Source organism: Caenorhabditis elegans, chromosome V (genome assembly GCF_000002985.6).
Source record: "Caenorhabditis elegans chromosome V".
NCBI classification, from domain to species: Eukaryota; Metazoa; Nematoda; class Chromadorea; order Rhabditida; family Rhabditidae; genus Caenorhabditis; species Caenorhabditis elegans.
Window position 1 is genome coordinate 4,392,894 of NC_003283.11, and position 13,265 is coordinate 4,406,158.

A 13,265-nucleotide genomic window follows, 5' to 3' on the forward strand; every position below is an offset into this window, starting at 1 on the left:
GGATGCTTACAATATTGCCGATAAAAAAAAATTGAAGTTCTGAAATATTATACATTAAATTGTGCATAACCTCAACTTTCGAAAATTTTTGGCACTTGCCGATTTGCCGGCAAATTCGGCAAATCGGCAATTTGCCTATTTGTCGTTTTGCCGAAAAAAAAACGTTTTCCGTCCACCCCTAGTGCTTACTATTGCTGAAAAAAATTTAATGAAAAGTGAAAAAATGTGGGAAATTTTTGGCCCGTGATTTGCCTGCTCTCAGTCGAAAATGAAATAACTTTCCTATTTTGGACATAATTTATTAAACTATTATAAAAATTAATATCAAAGTTCAAGCTTTGTAGATAAAATAAAACAAAATAAACAGAAAACAAGAATTTTCAAAACTAAATTTCGAAAAATAAAAAAAAACAATTAAAAAAAATATATGTGTAACATTATTGGAATAATGGAACAATTGGGTAGAACGAAAAATAGTGAAAATAATATTAAATTTGGCATAGTTTAGATCAATAAACAAATGAGCTCTGAAGTTCAGTAGAACGATCGAAATACTTTTTTTTCGTGAGAATCGGCAATTTTTAGTTGGAAAACATTTAGAATATGATTATGAAAAACTGCATTTTTTGGAAAATGAGCAACAATTTTAGCGTCCCTGGCGATGGGAGTTCGAGGCTCCGCGTCCTTTCTCGGAATCGTGTCGGGAACGTTCTCAAATTTGAAGTAAATGGTTAAATCCGCATTTTTAGTTTTAGAAAAGCACACTTTGTAAGCCCAAAATTAAAAAAAAGGGAGGACAGTAATTATTTTTTTTTGCTTAAAATTTTTGGGTTATTTACGGTTACTACATAAGTACCAATTTGATATTTTTTAAATTGAAAATTATGTACATTTTCTAACCAAAAACATAAACTACCTCGCTCGACATTATACGTATTCCGTGCATCTTGCTGTGACTGCCATGGGCGCCAGCTGTCTCTGTACCGTCCATACGCACTTCTCGTTTGGTATGGGGCAGCCTGGTCTGAAGTGTAAATTATGTTATTAGGTCTCCAAATAGGAATCAAATAGATACAAATAGAAACAAAAATCATAACTTTTTTCGCTTTTTATCGATTTTTATGAAACTTTGGGAATTAATGTTATCAACTATGATCTTTCATTTGACAATGGTCACAAAATTTTTTGACGACCCGAAGTGCCTTAACTCGGAGCCAATTTTTTCAGGCGTTTTTCCTATCTCGCTTCTTTTCAGCTTTGAGTTGAAGCTTGTGTGCGGATTTTGCTTTGCTTAGAATACATTATAAGAAAACAACAAAGGTTTGGAAGAAATTCGTACAAAATTTTTTTTTGTCAGTCATCAAAAAATCTTCAAAAAAATTTTTGTCGAAAATTCTATATTTTTCATACAAAAATGATGTAACCAAGTGTAAACTAATTTTACACATATAAAACATTTGAGTTTGAAATTTGGATCCCCAGAAATACTCAAAAAACTCAAAAATTCTGGGAAAAAATTATGTTTTCTTTTATTATTTGAGTGTGGCGTACTAAATTAAAAAGTGTTGTATGTGTTAAAACAGTTCACACTTGGTTACATCATTTTTGTAAAAAAATAAAAGAATTTTCGACAAAAAATGTTTTGAAGATTTTTTGACGACTGACAAAAAAAAATTTTTGTACGAATTTTTTCCAAACTTTTGTTGTTTTCTTACAATGTATTTTAAACAAAGCAAAATCCGCAAACAAGCTTCAACTCAAAGCTGAAAAGAAGCGAGATAGGAAAAATGGCTGAAAAAATTGGCTCCGAGTTAGGGCACTTGGGGTGGTCAAAAAATTTTGTGACAATTGTCAAATGAAAGATCATGGTTGATAACATACATTCCCACAGTTTCATAAAAATCGATAAAAAGCGAAAGAAGTCATGATTTTTGACCCGGAACTTATTTGGAGACCTAATAGTTTTATCTTTTTTGCAAATCTCAATATTCTGACTATATTTTTTATAAAAATGAAAAAAACTTACGTCTCTCCTCGCGTCTTCTGCTTGAATCAAACTGTCGGTGGTGAGTGGTGTTGTCTGAATTTTTCAAAGTTAGAAATTGTTCAATTAAATATACAATTACTCACTGTGAGGCTTCGTTCCATTAGCTTCAGATTTTTGTTTGATGGGCATAGCTTCTGGGGCTTGTTGGTTCCAGCTCAACTGCGGAAAATTTCCGGTGGACTGAACCGTTTGCTTCCAGTTTTGGTAAAGCGGATTTGGAATTCCTTGCTCCAGTCCATCCAGATTTTTGAAGAGGTAGTTGGCTTGGTCAAGGATGTTATGAACGGCCAAGTACATGTAGGGAAGCCTCGTGGCATAGCTGGGTCCCTCGAATGGATCTTCTGTGTTTTCTGGGGTAGTTGGCGTGGTTGGAGTGTTGGAGTTGGCGGTGGTGGGATTTTCATCATCCGAGATTGGCTCGCATTTGATGTTGATATGCCTGGGAGCCCTCTCGAATGTGTCCTCCATCCACTTCAGCGTCTTGGCCATGCCCGCTTCTTCCAGCTCCAAACTTTTGAACTCCTGTCCATTTTTTTTGAGGACGATGCAGAAGTTTGAGGCATCGGCCTGGTTTTGGGAATCTGAAAAAAATAATATCTAAAGTTCAATTTCCAGAATACCTCTTCTCCCCAAAAACTAACATTTTCACCCTGTTGGTCAATAGGTAATTTTTTTTGAAAAAGAAAGAAAAAAATATAGAAAGCGGTACCGGTATAAAGAATTTACGAATGCCTAGGCAAACATAATATTCTTTTGAAACAAGTCATTTGGAATTTTTTTTTTAAACTTTTTTTGGCATTTAAACATGATAAGAAAATATAAGAACAAATGAAATAATGTGACCAAAATTTTGATTTTTGTTCCAAAAAATTTGGTGAAATAACCTAAAAAATTAGGTAAGATATTTTGAATTTTGTACCGAAAGACCACACAGACATTATAAATAATCAATTTTTTGGTGCTTCAAAAATATCAAAAATGTTTTCAAAATTTATTCCAAGAAGATTTTGAAGAGTCTAAAATTTTTTCCGAGTTATTTTAATTGTTGTATTCTTGCCAAAATAAACATTTCAAGCTCTCTATTTTGAATAATTTTTAAAATGTTGTAGTTATAAAAACTGAGCAAAAACTATTCATATTCAATTTACGTTAGCGTCTGCAAAGACTCATACTTATACATAGATACTATAAGCATTGAAAACTTTAATGCTAATTAGTATTTAGGAAAGTGCGTCAGCTTTTGGCGACAGTTTCAAAATTAAGTAGAAATATAAAAATTAAGATTTCTCATTTAAAATGTAAAATACCATTTTAGTTTTAATTAAAAAAACAACTTACTGCCAGATTCCGCCTTCTTCGAACTCTCTGCCGACGTTCCACCAACTTTCCAAGAATCTGCTTTCACATTTGAATTCATTTTCTGTAAATAAGTGTTATAGATATAAAGTATAAAAGTATTTGATACAAGTGTAGTTAAGAAAAGGATATGAAAGACCCGGCGATAGAGATGCAAATCATGGGAAAAAACCCTGTCAAGGGAGACAAGATTTTTGATTTTTCCTTCATACTGGAAATAGTTGCAAGTATGAGTCATTGCTAAAGGAAAAAATCAGAAAAAAAGCAGAGCTGCTCCAATAAAACCATCTAATTTTTCCGTTTTTGACCAGAAATACAGTTAAAGATCCAGTTTGCACCAGGACAATATTTTGGCAAATGTACAAAAATTCGTTTCAGAATGATAATCCAACTTTTTGAATCAAAAATTAATATGCATATAAATGTAGGAAAATGTTTGTTCGATTTAAAAAAAAAACTTTTTTTGTTGAAAAGTTTGAAAAAACCTGAAAAATGTGTCTGAAAGTTGCCGGTTGCTGGAAAAATTTTAACGGTAAACGGCAACTTGCAGGCATTAGTTTGAATTTATTCTCGAGAATGTTCAACAAAACTGAATATAATTTCCAGATTGACCGAATATTTCCCTACATTTCTACGTCAATATCTTATTCAAAAAGTTGGATTAACACGCTTAAATAAGACTTTTTATAAGGCTTCCTCGCGCGCCTTCATTATAAAAATGCAACACAATAACTGTTCCAAAAGTTGAAATGTGCACTTTTTAGAGAGACAGCAGATGGGAGATATAGAGGAAAAAAAATAGACAGCCGGGTGGGGCAAGTAAAAAAGGTGCTGATGGGAAAGGTGGGGGAATGCAAAATGCACTGAACCAGATTGTAAAAATGGAAATTTTTGGGCAATAAAACTAAATATATTCACAGATATCTAGGAGCCAGAAAATAAAGTTTTATAGCAAAAAAATAAACGTTTGGAAAGTTATGATGTATTAAAAAATACAGTATCAGCAACTTGGGGTATGTAAAATTTTTGAAAATTTGAAGAAATACAGGACAATTAAATTTGAAAAATTTGGATTCCAGCAGCACAAAATTCAGTATAACGAAAAAACGGATTTAATTGTGGATGACTGAAATTGGAGATACAAAAAAGAACATTTTAATCATTATAAGCCACTTTTTACTTATAGAGTACGGTTATAAACAAAAAGGTGTCGGAATTTGGTGCAGAAAAGATCCGGAAGGTCATGGGAGGTGTGAAACTATAAACAAATGAGTTGTGGACAGCAGGCCAAAAATATCAAAGTTGCACTATGTATTGCTGTTTATACTGTATTTCTTCTATTAGTATGGCCTCCCTATTAGACTTGCACTCCCTATTAGTATTGCACCTTGAACACCCTCCGAAAATTAGTATTGCACTCTCTATTAGTGTTGCACTCCCTAATAGTCTTGCGTCTACTTTTTTTTGGTACAAACCCACCTCACTAATTTTGAGATTTTAACAACATTTTTTGCCTATTTTGCAACAATTATCGGTAAAATTTCTATGAAATTGAAGTTATTGTACCTTTTTGTTGCAATGACAATCAAATTTTCTGAATTTTTACATAAGAAACTAGTTTTTTTCAGAAAAAATAGTAAGCTCAAAGTCAGAAAAATGTTCTGAAAATTAATATTGCACTCCCTATTAGTCTTGCACTCCCTATTAGTATTGCCAGCGGGAAGACCATCGAAAAATAGTATTGCAGCCATATTAATAGAAGAAATACGGTATCTACTTGTAAGGGGACACTTGAGTTTTAGCATTTTTAAAGGTGTAGTACCGAAATCTGAGACTTTTTTTAGGCCCGAAATGGCCCAAAGCCTTGCAAGATTAACAAATGTTTGTAGATTATTCTTGGTGAATACGCGGAAATTAGGCCAAAAGGCTACTTGCTCAAAAAATACAGAGCTCGCAAATTGTAAACAAAATCTTGTCGGAGCTACACCATAAAATGGGTGAAAGAAAAGCCGATAGGCCACCCGGCATGAAAGGATGATAAAATTATAAACAATTTGGTTATAACATGAGTAATCTGCAAAAAAAGATTTCAACTGAATCAAAAGGATCGAACTTCTACGATGATGAAACACAGACAGTTAATAGGATCTCTGGAATTTTCAAAATTTACCATTTTGTGCAGTTTTTATTGTAAAACTTCAATTTTCTTATATTAGCAAAAATTTTATATTTGTGAGGCCAAAAAAGATTTCTGAATTCGCGGCAAGACTCTAAACTTTATTCCTGAAAATATTTAGCTCCTGAAAATTTCAAATTGAATAATACCCAAAAACCTAATCAACTGTATAAACTTTATTCTACATTTTCACATTGCAATATTCACATAAAAAACATAAGATTAACCAATCAATATGTCATATCCCCATCCCGACGGTTTAGCCCATGACGACTGAAATAAAAATATTATGCAAAAGCTTCAGGCTCAAAATGCTTACTTTCTTCGGTCCAGGTCTCACCTCCAAGGACACCCATGCCGCGGCGGGCATTTCTTCTCACTAGGTTTGGGAAGCCCTTGATCTAAAAAGATGTTGAATATAGAAATGTGGTTGAAAATGAATCAATACCTTCGGAGATTTTTTCGCCTTCTTTGCCTTGGGTTCCTCCGGGAGTCGCTCTTCGCTTTCAACATCGTTCTCCTTGTCTTCAGCGAGATCCTTTTGCTTTCCAACCTCCAGCTCTTTCTCAACTTCGGTTTTCGCTTGCAGAAGATCCTCAAAGGAGGTGATTCCTCGAGCTTCAACGAGAAGGTTGAGCTTCATGAGGAATGGGAGCCGGGGTGCGTCACGAGCGCGTTCCTCGGCGCTTTGATGGGCGAGGTTGGGGACAATGCCTGAAATTACAGATAGGTTACAGATAGGAATACACATAGGAAACAGACAGAGAAGTATTTGTAATTTCTAAAAATAACTTTACTTTCAGTCAAAAGTTTTGAAAAGGTGCTCAAAAACTGACTCGAATATCAATGTTTTAAGAAACTTTTTGCAACTTTTTATTGAAAGTAAATACATCTTCATAAAGTACAAATATTTCTCTACATTTCTACATAAAATTCAAAAAAAAAACTTAGACACAATAATGAGAAAAGAGGTATTTCTGATCGAAAACCAAATAAAACTCACCAAATTGGGCAGCAGTTTCAGATGTCATAGTGGGGAGAGCTGATGAACTATTTACCTGAAAAACTTGGATTGAGATTGAAGGACAAAAAGGAAAGGAAAATGAAAACTAGAGAATTTGAAAAATTAAAAAAAAAGTGTCTGCTAGTTGAAAACTAATTTTGAGCCGAAAGCGAATTCGGAAGACGGTTTTTCAAATTTTTGGCAAACGACAAAATTTGGCAAACTTTCGGCCAAGTATAGAAAGTCAGTTTTTCCACGCCATTAACACAGATCATAATACAAATAGGACATCCCTGGTTTCTGTATATTTTATTTTACTATTTTTAAAGGGTAAGTTCAACGTCGGGAGTGCCTAGAAACAAAAAGAAAAGCTGCTTAGCTGTCAATAATGGAGAAGAGAATCGAAGAGAGCAGCAGGTAGGCAAATGGCTGCCCAATCACCAAACTCTCCCTTTTATACCCCCCCCCCCCCCCTAAAAAAGTTAGCGGTTAGTACGGAACCATGAGATCATGAGAATGCCTACTTTTCTGGCGGCAAATATCTCGTAGCGAAGGGACCTGTGTCTCTCTTCGCCACATGCTCTCTCGCTTCCGCGGCCTGCAAATATTTTCGCGCCAGTAAATAAGTATTCTCATGATCTCATGGTCCCGTAATATGTTAAAAACAATTAGCAATAGAGCGCGTTTTTAGCCCCCGTTTGCTCACCTTTTATCCAAGAACACGCAGAGATTGTTTTGAGAAAGTGTTCGACGGCGAACTCCTGAAAATCGATAATGTTGCGGTCACGTAGGGGTCAACGCCTTTTATGTGGATATTTTAAAAGGAAAGAAAATGATTTTGAATTTATGAAAATGAATGAATTAAAGGATGAAACATCTGGTGGTAAAAACATGTGTACCAGGGGTGTGCGGCACATCTCACAATGTGCCGAGCTCGGCAAATTCGGCAAATCTAGTTTTTTGAAATTTGCCGTGCTCGGCAAACGGCAAATTCGGCGAATTCGGCAAATTTGCCGCACACCCCTGATGGGTACATTGGGAATTTGGACTGCGTTTTTTTTTCAATTCCTTGGCAGTATACCACCCGGTTAGACATACTTTAAAGCCCATTAAGCTTCGAATTTTTTCAGAACATTCTTCCATTATCTGCTTCAAAAATGTGCACCTGTCTATACATTCCTATTTTGGTAGTTCTTTGGTAGTTCCACGAATAAAAATTTATACGTGCAATCTACAAATCTGCTTATCAACTTTTCAAATCAAAAATTGATATAGAAATGCAGAAACATTTTTGCTATGTCTGAAAATATTACTTAATTTTTGTTGCAGAGCTCGGAAAATACCTCAAGTAGTGGTTGAAAATCACCGTTTGACGTCATTTTTGAACTTTTATTATTCAAATTTTCAAATTTACAGGCAGTTTTTCTACATTTCTCTATTAATTTCCCATTCACAAAGTTGTTTTTTGGTATCGAAATGAACAGTTTTTAAGTTTGGCGAAAAATGTTCTGCATAGCTCTGCCGTTTTGGACGCTCTATGGTTGTTCCGCTACTGAAAACTCATGCGTAAAAAACTTTTTCCCAGATAAATTCCTAACCCCTGAAGCTTCTCATTCTCTTATCTACCCATCATGCTATGTTTACAATCCCACATATATATTTTGAGTTCAACAGGCGGTGACCTTGAGTTCGAACAGCAACATGTGACTCTCTACGATTTCAATTGTTGGCAAATTGTCATTTTATTGGAAAATAGGAAAATAGGAAAATAAGAAATTTTGAATAGGATAATCAGGGAAAACAGATTTTAAATTCGACAGTTTCACTTCTTCTGCAAAGTCTTCTTTGGTTTCTTCGACTTCTTCCTGATCTCCTTCAGAAATTGGATGTCTGAAATAATAACTAATTGAAACATGAAGCTCAAAACTCATATAAACCATCTTCTGTATCTCCCTCATTGTAGTTGACTGGAGCCTTGGCGTTGCGCGCCGGGTTGAAGCGAACTACGGCTCCATGCCCGTGCAATTTATTGATCGCTTTCTTCTTCTGAGCAATCAACATTTGGCGATACTCTACAAATCATTTCTACAAATCAAAATTTTATAAAATTCCAATTTTGACCTACTCGTGGTCGCCTGAGCTTCTTCCTTGCGCATCCACGGAACTGCTTCCTTCACAAGCTGCTCATTTTGAAGAGCATCTTCTTTGACCCAAATTTGTTCTTCGGGGGACAGGGATGCTGAAATCTTATAATTCATTATGTGCCACATAATATTAAAGAAATTAAACTCACCGATGTAACCATCCAGCCCTTCCATTTCGCTTTCAAGGGTCATCATGACATCTTCATAATGACAAACGGAGATGGGAGAAGTTTTCTCAAAAACTAGGTGATTAGAAGAATATTCAACATGCTCGAATTTAACCTTTCTCATATCGAAGGTAAATTCCGAATTTGAAGCCATTGTGCGATAAAGCAAGAAAAATATGTGAAAAGAATGGCGAGGGGCAAGAGGAGGGGCGCCGCAGCCTTCGTGCATCTATATGCACGGAACATGTATCACAAAAGAGCGTGTGAGAAACAGTATGCATTAGAAAAATTTGAATATGTGAGTCACTGCAATAAAAATCGAAATTATCTGGAAAACAAGTGTTACAATAGGCTGAATCTCACAGGGCGGCCCATAATTACGAAACGAAAAACCGTCGCTTATTCCCGATAAGAACAATCAAAGATATTTTTACTGCTTATCTATAGATTTACAATTTGAGCCTGTAAAAATTTTTTTTATACACAATCCTCCCTAACGCGGCTCAAATAGGTAAAAACTGTACACATTTTTTAAAAGTTTCCCACATTAAAAAGAATTTGTATAATAACAATTTTTACAGGCCCAAATATATCTGTACTGAAAACCTGGAACAAAAATTGTATCGTTGTGGTAGAAAACTAGTCTGGTTCGATAGGCAATTTTTAAAAAATAATAATGAAAAAAATTTCCGAAATTTTTTTAGGTTGGTTATATTCGCGTAGTAAAAAAGTGTCCTACCTGAAAAATAAAATTTTTTTTATTTTTTCAGGTCGATGTATTACCGTCTCTGCAACTACTCTGCAAAAAATGTGCAATGCATTGAGTTTTTTTTAGTATAATATTATAAAACTCGACATTTTTCCACAATTTTTTTGAACAGTCGGAAAAAATGTTTAAAAAAATTCACTAAATGAATTTGGGATTTAATGCAATTTTTTATTACTTGTCATCATAAAAACAATTAAGAAACAGGTGACGTTCTACAAAGTGCACCTCGAAGGCAGCTCCCGGCAGCCCACGCAGTTGTTAATTGGCATCTGAAAAATTTAACAAGTGAGCCGTCGGCTGCAGTACTTTGAGTTAATAAAACTAATACCAATGAGGAATAAATAATGACAGTAAAAAAAGTATCTGAAATTGGAAGTTTCTTAAATTGAAAATTATACGTCTAATACAAATTTAGGGTGAGTGATTTGAATTTTCAATTTTTAAGAAAAAACGCATGAATATACGGCAATTTTTGAAAATTTTAAAATGTTTTTACAGTTTTTCAAAACAGGGGTAAACGTCAAACGATTTTTCCGGCAAATCGGCAAATTGCCAAAATTGAAATTGGCATAGTTATTTCCGTCTTATAAAAAAATCCTCCAAACATTTCCGGCAAATTTGATATCCGGCATTCGGCAAATCGGCAAGCCAGCAGTTTGCAGGAATTGAAAATTTCAGGCAAATCGGCAAACCGGCAACATGCCGAACGGCAACTTTCGCTCACCCATGCTTCACACCTTAAAATTTTATTTTCCACTGGGCTCTTACCCGACTGCGTAAACTCCGGTCACAGTGGGATCTAAAAACAGACAATCGTTTGGATCACCTCTTTTCGCATCTACCATGAAGTTTCCAAATACTGGACTAAGAGTTGGGTCAGAATAACTACAAATGTCTGCATTGTTAGTACAACTGCCATCGGTCCACAAATTTGCGGTATAGGTTGCTGGTGTACCTAATCCAACATTTGCGGTCGTGTATACTTGGCGCCAAGATTCTGGAAACAAATTGTGGAGTGAGATGTCCCGGTTAGGTGTCGGCTGCTCAAACCTTACCCTGAATGATTTCCAGCTCTTCGATTGAATACTGAGCAGACATCCCGTTTCCATCATCCTCTTGGCATAGTGACTGGGCTGCATTTCCATTCATGCAGTAAGGGTCTGGGAAGGCGCGAGTCTAAATTTTTTGTTCTATATAACACTGTTTTCTTTGCACGACACCTCCCGGTTCCTACCTGCCCATAAAAAGACCCGGTAAGTGTCGGCTGCTACTCACCGATAAACAAACTGAATAATTCCCTCTTGTCACCAAAAATGAATCGACCGCACATTTCATATTAAACTGCCAAGTTAGTGATCCATCAGCCGAAAATGTTTTGATGAGGTTGTAGAGGGGGTCTTGAATTGTGGACTCTCCAAAAAATGGAGAATCGTTGTTGATTAAGCATTGATCAGAGTCCATTGTTCTCTGAAACATAGACAATTGTGGGAGTTTGATTAACCAACCAATCCGCGACTCAGAGTCGCTGATTGGTTGGCGCTTTGCTTCTGGTTTAGCAAAGCAGACTAATTCAAACCCGGAAAGTGTCGGCCGCTTTCGCAAAACGCAAAACGTACTTTAAATGCAACTCTCCTTCCGGAACTCTCATCAAGCATTTTGACACTTGAAACAGAATCACTCGGGAATAAATAGCAGCTAGTGTCATAGTCAGAAACCATCTTAAAAGTTGAACTTAAATTGGAAAAAAATGTTGAAACCTCACCCAACAATCCTCCACCAAACATTTTGTAATGCAGTCTCCCAAACTGTCCCCTTCATACTTTATCGGATTACTGTAGGTGACGGGTGTCCCCCAGACCACTATCATTTTAACAGTTGGCGCAGTTACTAGAGCGATTATTAAAGGAAAAAGAAATATTAGAAGCATAATAGAATGTTGGCTCAATAATGTGGGATGCATTTGACCCCAATACATGTCTATGTCTCGGATGTTGCTAGGCAATGCGTTTTTTCGGGATTAAATACATGCATTTTTGAATAGAAAATGAAACAAGGAACGAAGGTCTAAAATACCCTGTTTTCCTATATATTCTGCTAATATTGAAAGTTGATCTGAGAAAAAATAATTGCAACCGATTATCGTGTATTTCCAAACAGGGATGGACAGCAATTGCTGCTCGGCAAATTTTTCGTCGGCAAATTCGGCAAATCGGCAAATTTCCAGTTTGCTGATTTGCCGAAGATTTTCATTTCCGGCAATTCGCTGATTTGCCGATTTGCCGGAAATTGTTATTTTCAGCAATTTGCTGATTTGCCGAAGATTTTCATTTCCGGCAAATTGCCGATATGCGGCTTGCCGGATATCAATTTTCCGAAAGTTTTTAGATGGATTTTTTATTAGACGGAAACACTAAAACTATGCCTTTTTTTAATTTTTTTTCCCCCTTTTCATTAGATATTTTCATAGCATTTGCTTACTTTTCAAAATGAATTTAGGAACATTAATAGGATGCGTACAATTTTGCAGATTAAAATTGAAATTCTGAAACTATTAAAAAATGTGCAAAACCACAATTTGCCGAACTTTTTCGGGCAAATCGGCAATTTGTCGGTTTGCCGATTTGTCGGAAGTGTTCAATTCCGGCAATTTACCAATTTGCCGATTTGTCGAAAAAATTGTTTGCTGCCAACCCAAAGTCGACAATCCTAGAAAAAAAAAACAAAATCTAACAATTTATAAGTTGGGAAAGAACAAAATTATATTTCTTCACCAAAGCAACATTTACTACAGTAGAAGTTAGTTTTTCGCTCGTTTTTTGAACTCGATAAATCTCGAATTATCAAATAGTCCTGAAAAAGTTCGATTACCGCCCACTCCTAGATCGTACTACACATATAGCGGGGGTACAGTAGCAAATGAGAAAGAATGCTAACAAATCAATTTGATCAGTTCGCTGATGTGTGCTGAGCTCTCCGTTCGAATTGTTTGTATACTAATTTTGTAACTTTTTTTTTCAATGTTTGCTACATAATTTTCGCAATGTTCGTTTTGCGGACAATGACTAACCAGAAAAAGGCGGTGACCGTTTAAAAAACTCGGATGGTATTGCTAAGCTTAATCCGAACAGTAATCAATATTAGAAACACTGTTTGCAAAACGGTTCGGGAGGAAAAAGAAACGTCAGTTCTAGAACATTCTGGAAGTTTTATAAAATTTAGAAAACCCTGGAACTTTATGGATTTTGAACATTTCTGAAAGGTTAAAAAACATTTGGAAGCTCTTTGAAACTTGCTATATTTTAATGGAACCTTAGAGAATGTTCTGGAATTTTCTAGAACATTTCAGATCATGCCGGCAATTTTTTGCATTCTCTGGAATATTTTTAGTGTTCAGAACTTTTAATGAAATATTGCAGTTTTCTGGAATTCTCCAAATAAATTTTAAAAGATTTCTAAGCTTTTTTTTGGATTTTCTGAAAATATACCAATTTTCTAGAATATTTTAGATCCCTTTAAAAATTTCTGGAACGTTCTGAAACCAACATTGCAAATTTGTAGAAAAAAAAAATCACGAATAACATCGATAGTCGATTTTCTATATTT

At 35.3% G+C, this 13,265-nt stretch overlaps 3 protein-coding genes and 1 pseudogene across 5 annotated transcripts; all 4 read right to left on the reverse strand.

Moving 5' to 3' along the window:
• Nucleotides 1–646: 646 nt before the first annotated feature.
• On the reverse strand, nt 647–3,464 carry F13A2.3 (YTH domain-containing protein; the record flags this gene model as incomplete). Its single annotated transcript, NM_001330864.1, has 5 exons — nt 647–711; nt 917–1,024; nt 2,027–2,080; nt 2,131–2,628; nt 3,386–3,464. The coding sequence occupies 5 exons, from the start codon at nt 3,462–3,464 to the stop codon at nt 647–649; spliced, it is 804 nt and encodes a 267-aa protein (NP_001317745.1).
• Nucleotides 3,465–5,741: 2,277 nt separating this feature from the next.
• Nucleotides 5,742–7,325, reverse strand: F13A2.4 (Gag-pol polyprotein). The gene is made up of 5 exons (NM_071809.4): nt 7,289–7,325; nt 6,583–6,637; nt 6,028–6,293; nt 5,899–5,980; nt 5,742–5,852 (listed from the first exon to the last, which is right to left on the reverse strand). Exons 2-5 carry the CDS (start codon nt 6,608–6,610, stop codon nt 5,839–5,841), a joined length of 390 nt encoding a protein of 129 aa, NP_504210.1. The 5' UTR covers nt 6,611–6,637; nt 7,289–7,325; the 3' UTR covers nt 5,742–5,838.
• A 980-nt stretch (nt 7,326–8,305) lies between these two features.
• F13A2.5 (M-phase phosphoprotein 6) lies at nt 8,306–9,072 on the reverse strand. Of its 2 annotated transcripts, NM_001330865.2 has the most exons (5): nt 9,009–9,064; nt 8,876–8,960; nt 8,708–8,821; nt 8,520–8,654; nt 8,309–8,472 (listed from the first exon to the last, which is right to left on the reverse strand). In NM_001330865.2, the coding sequence occupies exons 1-5, from the start codon at nt 9,045–9,047 to the stop codon at nt 8,405–8,407; spliced, it is 441 nt and encodes a 146-aa protein (NP_001317804.1). In that variant the 5' UTR covers nt 9,048–9,064; the 3' UTR covers nt 8,309–8,404. The 2 variants fall into 2 exon arrangements, with proteins under 2 accessions (NP_504211.2, NP_001317804.1); NM_071810.4 differs by having other exon boundaries at nt 8,306–8,472; nt 8,876–9,072.
• A 783-nt stretch (nt 9,073–9,855) lies between these two features.
• On the reverse strand, nt 9,856–11,637 carry F13A2.6 (annotated as a pseudogene). Its single transcript has 7 exons — nt 11,425–11,637; nt 11,279–11,380; nt 10,938–11,129; nt 10,718–10,838; nt 10,505–10,659; nt 10,431–10,461; nt 9,856–9,931 (listed from the first exon to the last, which is right to left on the reverse strand). Coding segments are annotated over exons 1-7 (890 nt in total).
• Between the last annotated feature and the right edge of the window lie 1,628 nt (nt 11,638–13,265).